Source organism: Chionomys nivalis, chromosome 1 (assembly GCF_950005125.1).
Source record: "Chionomys nivalis chromosome 1, mChiNiv1.1, whole genome shotgun sequence".
In the NCBI taxonomy this organism is placed as follows: domain Eukaryota; kingdom Metazoa; phylum Chordata; class Mammalia; order Rodentia; family Cricetidae; genus Chionomys; species Chionomys nivalis.
Window position 1 is genome coordinate 33,829,591 of NC_080086.1, and position 10,850 is coordinate 33,840,440.

General features: G+C 41.0%; 1 protein-coding gene across 1 annotated transcript; it reads right to left on the bottom strand.

Annotated features, from left to right (window-relative positions):
* Window positions 1-9,524: 9,524 nt before the first annotated feature.
* On the bottom strand, window positions 9,525-10,508 carry LOC130870844 (olfactory receptor 6C75-like). Its single transcript, XM_057763778.1, has one exon. It carries the CDS (start codon window positions 10,506-10,508, stop codon window positions 9,525-9,527), a length of 984 nt encoding a protein of 327 aa, XP_057619761.1.
* Window positions 10,509-10,850: the final 342 nt, after the last annotated feature.

Sequence of the window (10,850 nt, forward strand, 5' to 3'; positions counted from 1 at the left end):
CACAAATACCAATCATCGCATCAAACCAGTTAATCCCCCCCTTTTTTTTGAAAATACCCCTAATTCCATAAAATATCTCCCCATCCCCTCAACCCTAAATCAACCACTAAAAGATGTCCCTAACTCTGGTGGCAAACTCTGTTGGGAGAGGGGACATCATCCTCTAAGATTGCTTCTAGCTGACATAGGGGCAACGTTCTTCTTAGGGGCTCCTGTGAAAGCAAATGATGGTAAAATTCCCAATTTAACCTTTGACCTAAGAAAATTGTAACTAGTCTCTGAGTGTTTTGAGAAGGTCAGGCCAGAGTGTTGTCAAAAATGTGCACCATTCGAAATTGTCTCGTGCAGTTGGTACCAAAAAACAGGTCTAATTTTAGTGCTTAAAAAAATTCATGACATCATAAAAACCAGATTGAGTTGATGTCATGGGGCCCCATCTTCATCCTGGAAACTTTAAAGATTACTGTAGGAAAATTTGGTGCTTGTTATGGGAAATTTAATATTAACAACAAGGACATATACTGACATATAAAGAAAGACACAGATATGAGGAAAGGCAAAGAAAGTTTATCAAGTACATATTCTTATTCTGTTCCACTTCATGGCTCCTGACCTGAGACAGAAACTCTGAGATATCTCTTATCAATAGGCTTGGAATTGAAGAGGGACTGAGCCATAGTCCAACTCCAAAACCAGCTCTACATATTTATAAAGAAATGTTTAATAAGACATATAAAAAAATTAATACTTACAAAATGTATAGAATTTTATTGTTGATCCTTAGTGGGTCATAACTAGTTTCCATCCATCAGTAATTAAATATTCAGGGTCCCTTAAATTCTTTGAAGATGAGTATTTTCCTGTGGAGATAAGAAAAGAACCCTGCCCCCAACCTATCTGTATTTCTTACCATCAGTATGATCGACATCCTTGTGAATAAATTGTTATTTATCTTTTCCAAGTGGCTTCTCTTCTTCAAACTGAACCTTTATTAATTTTGACAGTATCCACAATTTTTCCTCACCTGTGGAGACAAGAGCAAAACCCCTTCCCCAATGCAGCACATCTCCTGGCTTCCATTGTGAGGTCAGCACATCCTTGAAATAAACTGGTTGATTTAGTTCAGTAGACTTTTCCATTATCCAATGTCTTTCTGCAGCTGTTGTTCCCTTCTCATTAGCGTTGAGAAAATTCAAGGTTAGCAAAGCATTATGTAACCTATTTTTGGGGGTGTTTTCCACCCCTTTCTGTTTGTTCAACATATCCTTTATAGTTCGATTTGATCTTTCTGTGACTGCTTGACCTGTAGGATTGTATGGTGTACCTGTAACATGCTTGGTATTGTAATAATCAAAAAACCATTTCATTTTCCTAGAGACATAAGCAGGACCAATATCCATCTTTATTTGTGTAGGTATACCCATGATAGCCATGACTTCTAATAAATGAGTGATTACTGAATCAGCTTTTTCTGAACTTAAAGCAGTTGCCCACTGAAAGCCCGAATAAGTGTCAATGGTGTGATGAACATATTTTAATTTGCCAAATTCTGCAAAGTGGAACACATCCATCTGCCAAATGTCATTCCTTTGAGTGCCCTTAGGATTAGCCCCTCAGGCAGTGGCGTTTGGTTATAGAAAGAGCAAGTAGGGCATTTCTTTACAATCTCCTTAGCTTGTTGCTATGTAATAGAAAACTCTTTCTTCAAACCTTTGCTATTAACATGATGTTTTTTATGAAATCCAGAGGCTTGTAGCACACTACCAATCAATAATTGATCAATTTCTGCATTACCTTGTGCTAGAGGACCTGGCAGACCTGTATGGGATTGGATGTGTGTTATATACATAGGGCAAAGCCTGTTCCTGATCAAATCTTGTACCTGGATAAACAATGAGGTTAGTTCTGTATCATCAGGTATAAATTCAGCAGCTTCAATATGTAAAATAACTCTTTCTGCATATTGTGAATCAGTAACTATATTAATAGGTTTTTTAAAATCCCTTAGCACCATAAGAATGGCATATAATTCTGCCTTCTGGACAGAATCATAAGGACTTTGTTCCACCTTACTCAAGTCTTCTGATTTGTAACCTGCCTTCCCTGATTTATTAGCATCAGTATAAAATGTACGGTCTCCAGTTAGTGGAGCATCACAGACGATTCGAGGAAGGATCCAAGAAGTTCTCTTTATGAAGTTAAGCCTCTTGCTTTTTGGATAGTTGTTATTAATGTCTCCAAAAAAATTAGCACAAGCTCTTTGCCATGGTTCATTATCTTCCCATAATTTCTTTAGTTCATCAGCAGTGAAAGGCACTATAATTTCTGCTGGGTCTATGCTTGCTAGTTGATGAAGTCTCAACTTGCCTTTTATAATTAACTCAGAGACTTTTTCCACATAAGTTTTCAGTTTCTTACTTGGTTTATGTGGTAAAAAGATTCATTCCAAGATAATATCATGTCTCTGCACTAAAATTCCTTTAGAAGAAATTTTTGATGGTAATATGATGAGAATACAATCGAGCTCTGGATTCACCCTGTCCACATGCGCCTGTTGTAATTTTTCCTCAATCATTGTCAGTTCCTCTTCTGCTTCAGCTGTTAATTCTCTGGGACTGTTCAAATGTTTGTCACCATCCAAGGTTTTGTTCAAATGAATTATTAGATCAGGTGTTATCCCAATAGCTGGTCGTAGATTGGAAATGTCCCCTAACAGTCTTTGAAAGTCATTGAGTCCGTAGGCAATCTCTCCTAATTTGTGCCTTTTGTGTTTTAATTTTTTGCAAACCTATTTTATAACCTAAATAATTAACAGAATCTCCCTTCTGAATCTTTTCAGGAGCAATTTGCAATCCCCATTTAGGTAAAAGTATCTTTATTTCTTCAAACAGTTTGTTCAAGGTATCCATGTTTGAATCGGATAACAAAATGTCGTCCATGTAATGATATACTATCGATCTGGGAAATTTCTTGCGTATTATTTGCAATGGTTAATTCACAAAATATTGTCACGGGGGGGGCTATTTAACATACGCTGGGGGAGGACGGCCCAGTGGTACCTCCTTGAAGGTTGAGAATTGTTATAAGTAGGCATTGTGAAGGCAAATTTTTCTCTGTCTTCTTTTTGTAAAGGTATAGTGAAAAAACAATCCTTTAAATCAATAACTATGAGAGGCCATCCTTTTGACAATAAAGAGGGCAAAGGAATTCCAGATTGCAGAGGGCCCATAGGTTGAATAACCTTGTTGATAGCCCTGAGATCTGTCACCATTCTCCATTTACCTGATTTGTCTTAACCACAAATACAGGAGAATTCCAATGGCTGGTAGATTCTTCTATATGTCCAGCATCTAATTGCTCTTGTACCAGCTGTTCTAAAGCCTGTAACTTTTCCTCAGCTAAAGGCCATTTCTTTGTCCATATTGGTTTCTCAGGCTGTTGGTATCTCTGAAGGGACATCAATTGCTTGCTCTTGTACAGCCCGAATGGCCGGTTTTCTCCGTTTGTAATATCTTTTAATATTATTCTCAGAAATATAGGCTCTAGAAGTAGCAGGAATGTTAATTTGGGTATTCCATTGTTGTAATAGGTCACGGCCCCATAAATTCATTGCAATATTGGCTACATATGGCCTTAATTTTCCTATTTGTCCCTCTAGTCCTATACATTCAACCCATCTCGTGCTGTGCCTTACTCGAGATAGGGTTCCAATTCCCAGGAGCTGAACATTTACATTCTGAAGAGGCCAATATGGATGCCAAGATTCTGGGGTAATGATACTTACATCTGCACCTGTGTCCAGCAGGCCAGTAATAAAAATGCCATTTACACACACTCTCAGCTTTGGTCTTTGATCATTTATAGAAGTTTGCCAAAACACATGGAACTCATCTTTCTGATCATTATTGCTTGTAACAGTAGATATGGGGCTTCCTGATTGTCCTGACGAGGCATGTTCCCTGCAGTAACTGGAAATGACTGAACCATGTTTGCCATGGGGGCCTGTGAGCCCCCCTCTCACGTTTCCCATTTGTATCAGGTTGCCTTGTCTATCTCTTGTAGACCTGCATTCATTCGTCCAGTGTCTTCCTTTCCCACATCTTCTACATAAACCTGAAGGCTGAGTCCTCCTATTTCTGTTATTTCTAGAAGATGCATTATTATTTCTGAAAATCCGTTGTCTACAATTCCTCTTCATATGACCCACTTTGCCACAATTAAAACATTTGGTATTCTGGTGTCTCCTTTTACCATTGGAAATTGCTTCTTCTACCCATGCTTCAGTGCCATAGTCAAATGTATCAACATTCAGTGTATGCAAGACCCATTCTTCCAAGAGCTTTAAAGGCCTCAAGATCCTTTTGCATTCCACATTTGCATTTTCATAAGCCAAAGACTCAATCATTATATGTCTTGCTTCTGGGTTAGATATCCCTATTTGTACAGCCTTAGTTAGTCTCTGTAAAAAGTCACTAAAGGGTTCTCTCTGACCCTGTTTAACTCTGACAAATGATTCCAATTTCTGTCCTGGGTCTTGTATCCTGTCCCAAGCCCTTAAGGCTGCTGTAGTACATATGGAGAGTGTGTTTTCATCCAAATTAGCTTGTTCCTGAGGATGAGAAAAGAGCCCCTCACCTAGAATTTGATCTAGGGAAATCTCAATTCCCTTCCCTCTTTCCTGCTGTTCTAAAAGTCTAGCCTCTTGCCTGAATAAGCATTTCCATTTCAATTGCGGTCCACTTTCAAGTACCGCAGAAGCTAACTGAAGCCAGTCAGAGGGCGTGGCTTTGTTTGTTGTGGCCCAAGATTTCAGCATCTCTGTAACAAAGGAGGCGTGCATCCCAAAAGTCATCATAGCCTGTTTAATTTCTTTGAGGTCATTCATACGGACAGGCTCCCATGTATCTTCCTTGATGACCTTTGGTTTCCGGAACCAATCACTTTCTCTGTTGTTATTACTGGAAATGCAGGTAGAGCTGTAGGTCAAGCTTTGTGGGAATTGTCCCGGAGAGATTTACCCACAGATGGAGTTAAAATTTGCCTTTCTACCTCTAGCTCCTCTTCATCAGAATTTAGAAATTCCTCAATCTTTTCAATTCTATTCACCATTGCCTTCTGCAATGTCTGAATCTCCTGTCCAGAATTATGTTCCAAAGCCTTCATTGAGGATTCTAAAGTATGAAGTTTGTCCATTAGAGATAACATCTCATCTTTGGACAGAATTTTCATGGCATAAACCATGCCTTCTTGAATTGACAATCTTTCCGCCAATCTGTCACGGGCTTTAGACAAAATCTGATTGTCACATTCAACAATTTTGATTCTCTTAGTTAATGTTTCAGTTCCTACAGAAAGGGACTGAAGCGTACGATCCAAATCAGCTGTTCCCTCTTCCATAGTAATGAATTTCTCCTTAACATCAGCCTGTACCTTTTCTAAATTTTGCTCAGTTGATTGAGTCATGTTAAACAAAGATCTGTTCTCTGCCTGGAGAACTTCAAACTGATTCTTGAGAAGATTGTTGTCATTCTAAATTGTTTTTAAGCGTTCAACTTCTGCCTTAAGAATCCTGGATTTGTCTCATAAAGACTTTATCATATTTCTATTATCAAACCATATAGTACCAAGGCAGACTATGAATCCCAGAAAAATCCATAGATGTGGGGTGACAGACACCTCTTGTAAAATCTCCCACATGGTACAATCAAAAAGGCTGTTAAAGTCTTGAATGGTAACGTTTTTAGACATTTTCAATCAAATCAGTATTTAAAAGAAAATTTTTTACCTGTAATGACCGGTTCCTCCCAGTGGTGGAGAAAGAAATGCACCTGAGTCCACGTGGCCGAAGTCAGAGCCGGTCTGAAACAATTTACTCAAAACCGAAAGTTATTGTTCTGCCTGAGGAGTTAGAGTGGTTGCGGAAGCGGTCACTTTGTATCAGACCAAATCTGCTGCTGTGGCAGCTTTGGTGGCGCAAACGGGGAACCGCCCTAGTGCTGCAAAACTGCAGGCACCTGAGCTTCCGCTAATTCAGATAGGGAGGGGTTAATGTGCTCTGACAAGTAGGTCTGGCGGGTGGGGTGGAATGGGCCCTGCAGGCTATGGCGTGCGTGGTCGAGTGTATCTCGGACTTGGCAAAGGGGCCCGTGTCGTGAACTAAAAAACAGAGGGGCAAACAGCGGGGCCTCTGGCAGCTGGGCCGGGGGCGTGCTGTGATTTTAGAACCCAGGCAGAGGGCTACAAGATTAGGGCGTATAGCTCTCTCAAACTAAAATTCAAGACTATGTCCCAAGCCACTTGGGGCGGGGCAAAAAAGCCCAATGTGGGCCACCAGGTGTCGCGATGTAAATGAATGCAGACAGATTGTAAAAATATATACAGCTTTAATGGGGAAATAGACTTACAGAACCAGAGGTTCCCGTGGAGAACAGGAAAGCAGAAGGGGCGGCTGGGAGCACGCCTGCAATCTTTATAAGTAAAACATATCCTCAGGGGACCCCGCCCCCTGCTAGCAAGGTGATTGGCTGGGTCTCCCCTACACCACTGAGGTTGCAAGAGAATAGGCAAGTTTGGAGTCAGGGTGGGACTCATAGTGTCTGCAATGAGTTCTTTACAGCTAAATGTTAAGCCCTCGTGGATAATTCATTGCTACTTTTGCTATTATTCTCATTTATTCTATGGATGAAGAACATATTCTGTATTTTCATTCTTGTAAAGAGTTTTGAGATTAAGCTTACTGCCCAGAAGAAAATCTATTATGACAAAATCCCCATGTGTGCATGAAAGCAATGTGCATCCCACCAGTGCAAAATGAAAGAACCTGCAGTGATTAGTCAACCCAATTGGTTCATGGATGGGTTTAAGTAAATATAAACTTACTGTTATCTTCTCATTTCTCACTAAAACAATGATGTTAGAACTTCCAACCATGGTTGTGTGTTCTTTATGATCTTTTTATTGATTACAGATTTTCCTACATTTTATTTATTTTTTTTTTATTATATATTTTTTTTTATTCTTTTTTAATTAAAATTTCCAACTGCTCCCCGTTTCCCATTTCCCTCCCCTCCTCCCACACATTGCCCCCTCCCCCCTCTCCCCTCCCCTATCCCCACTCCTCTTCTCCTCCCCCCAGTCCCTTCCCCCTCCCTCTCGCTACTGAAGAGCAGTCCAAATTCCCTGCCCTACAGGAAGACCAAGGTCCTCCCACTTCCATCCAGGCCCAGGAAGGTGAGCATCAAAACAGGCTAAGCTCCCACAAAGCCAGTTCATGTATTAGGATCGAAACCTAGTGCCATTGTCCTTGGCTTCTCATCAGCCTTCATTGTCCGCCATGTTCAGAGAGTCCAGTTTCAACCCATGCTTATTCAGTCCCAGTCCAGCTGGCCTTGGAGAGCTCCCAATAGATCAGTTCCACTGTCACTGTGGGTGGGTGCACGCCTCGTGGTCCTGATTTCCTTGCTCATGTTCTCCCTCCTTCTGCTCTTCATTTGGACCTTAAGAGCTCAGACGGTTGATCCAAATTGGGTCTCTGTCTCTCTCTCGATCCATCGCCAGATGAAAGTTCCTGTGCCATTCTCCTTGGCCTCTCGTCAGCTCTCATTGTCCGCCACATTCCGAGAGTCCGGTTTTATCCCATGTTTTTTTTCAGTAGCAGTCCAGCTGACCTTGGTGAGCTCCCAATAGATCGGCCCCACTGTCTCAGTGGTTGGGTGCACCCCTCATGGTCCTGACTTCCTTGTTCATGTTCTCTCTCCTTCTGCTCCTCATTATAACCTTGGGAGCTCAGTCCGGTGCTCCAGTGTGGGCCTCTGGCTCTATCTCCATCCATCGCTAGATGAAGGTTCTATGGCGATATGCAAGATATTCATCAGTAAGATTATAGGATAGGTTCATTTCAGGTTCCCTATCCTCAGGTGCCCCAATGAACTAACTGGGGACATTGCCCTGGGCATCTGGTAGTCATTCCAAGTTCAAGTCTCTTGTCACCCCTTAGGTGGCTCCCTTACCTAAGGTATGAGTTTCCCTGCTCCCCTATCCAACCTTTCTTTATCCCCATTCACCCCGATTCCCCCAGTTCCCCTCATCTTCTCCTTCACACTACCATTGTCTACACACACACATATACTTACTGTGTCTTCATTTATCAGTCTACTTTATTATTTCAATATCATTAGCTTTTTTTCTTGCAATTTTGTAGTTTTTGAACTTAAAGCTTTCTCTATCTCCCTAAATTTTATAATTTAGCATAATTAATCATAGGTAAAGCCTCTTTTTAAGAAAATGGTTTTAATCTACTTAAACTTTGTCATTATTATAATTTTGGATTTAATTCTGTAACCTCAATATTTCTTTCAACTGGTCCTTTCTATAATTTCTTCAACTGAGGATCAATTTGACAACAAAACTAACCAGGACAAGAGTGTTTTCCTCCCTTGTTACCTATGCAGCTCATCTCATGATTCATGATTGATCAACAGATTCATTTCCCCTTAGCGCTAAGATGGGGGCTTGACCTTGTCCATAAAGTCATCTCAAGAGCATTATCACCACAGTTAGACTTCTTTCCCCTCAGAAGTAATTTCTCCTGCATTGTTTGCATTTCCCAGCATGGGAACCCACATAACAACTGCACTCTGCTTCACATTCATAGTTCTCTGGCCCTTTGTTGGTCCTTCAGTTCTGGGGCTCAGGCTGGAATCAGCCTGGCAAATGAATGAAAGCAATGGGGACTTTGGATATCAATGCTTTTCATCATGGTGAAAACTGGAGGTGTAACAATGTCGGCTTATAGACAAATATTCTTTATGGGAAATAATTGCAGTGAGTGGTGCTAAATTATATATTAATATCATGACAGTTATTGTTAAGGCATCATTTAAATACTGGTATGATGATCACATAAATCTGTTGTTGAATACATTTTATATTCCTGGTACTCATGAGTTTACTTCTCTATTCCCAACTCCATCCTCATAGTCCCTCTTAGTTTCTCCATCACTACAAAAGATGTGTGAAACCCTAGCTTCCCAGACCCAACATATATCAAATAACTGCATTGATAATTGGGACACTTTGTTTAAAATGTAAAACCTATGTAATATGTAAGAGACTTTGGTTTTAATTGCCACTGGAGCAGATATAGAAAGATTTTCAACACAAGATTATTAAAACCTTCAGATGGAATTACTGGATAAGTCTGTCTTCATTCTAAGAACAAACAAGCAGAATTTGAAAGAAATAACATACTAGTCTTTGAAAAAAAAAGGGGGGCTGGAGAGATGGCTCAGAGGTTAAGAGCACTGACTGCTCTTCCAGAGGTCCTGAGTTCAATTCCCAGCAACCACATGGTGGCTCACAGCCATCTATAATGAGATCTGGTGCCCTCTTCTGGCATACAAGCATACATGGAAGGAATGTTGTATACATAATAAATAAATAAACAAATCTTTTTAAAAAAAAAAAGAAAGAACATACTAGATGATTTATATAAAAGATTTACATAAAAATGGAGTTAGACTAAATCAAGAGGAAAGTACATTTTTCCTGTGATATCTGTAATATTTGACCTTGGACAGTGCATCCTTGAGAGCCTGGTGGACCTGCTTGTTGCGCAGGGTATAGATGACAGGGTTCAGAAGCGGGGTCACTACTGTGTTCACAAGAGCAGCCTCTCTGTTGGTGTCCAGCCTGCTTGACTGCTTTGGCTTAATGTATATAAATATACAGCTGCCAAACATCAGCGAGAGGACGATGAGATGAGAGGAACAGGTGGAAAAAGCCCTCTGTCGCTCCCTGGCTGATGGCAGACGCACTATTGTGACGACTATATTGCCGTATGCAAAGACGGCTATAAGAAGGGATGTAAAAAGCACAATTAAAGCAAAGTTAAAAAACAGCATTTTGATAGACCTGGTTTCTGAACAGGAGAGATTTGCCAGTGGTCCAAAGTCACAGAAGAAGTGAGGAATGACATTGGGGCCACAGTAAAATGACTGGGAAAGCATTGCAACTGGAATGGCCATGAAGAGGAATCCCAGAACTAAACAGACAGTAACGAGAAAGACGCAAACCCTTGGGCTCATGATGGTGTGGTAATGCAGAGGTTTGCAGATGGCCAGATACCGGTCCAGGGACAACACAGCAAGAAGGAAAAAAGCAGTTGCCCCCAGGAAAAGAAAGACAAAGGCTTGGGTGAAGCAGGCTCCAAAGGAAATCCTTTGCCTCCCTGAAAGAAAGATGGCCAGCAGCTGAGGAATAACAGTAGATATACAACAGCACTCGACAATGGAGAAGGTGCTGAGGAAGAAGTACATGGGTGTGTGTAAGCGGTGGTCCTCGCAGGTGATGGTAATTATGAGCATGTTGCCCACAAGGGAAGCCAAGTAGGCCATCAAGTGCACTAGAAATAGGAGGATCCCCAGGTGCTCGACTGCAGGGAACCCCTCGAGGATAAACTCCTGGATGGCTGTCCCATTCCTGGTTGCCTCTGTCATCAGCGTGTCCATGTCTTCAGTCTGTCACTGAGGGGTTTGCAGAACCGTGACTGAAAGGTGGAGAACTGTGTGTTACTAAAACTGTAAATGACATGGGAAGGCAACCGGGCTTGTAGTCAGTGCATTCGATATGCCATTGTGTTCATTGTTAAGTAACAATAAATGATTTTAAGCTACATGCCAGTCTTTACATTGTATGTGCTCTAAAATACTAACCAGAAAACCTACATGGGCCACAACCTCCATTAGGGATAATGTCATTCATCAGTGTTGATGGTTTTCCCAGGTGGCTCACTGCATGCTTAAAACTTTTATCTATTTAGTCATGATACACATTTCTGGTAAAAATAACTT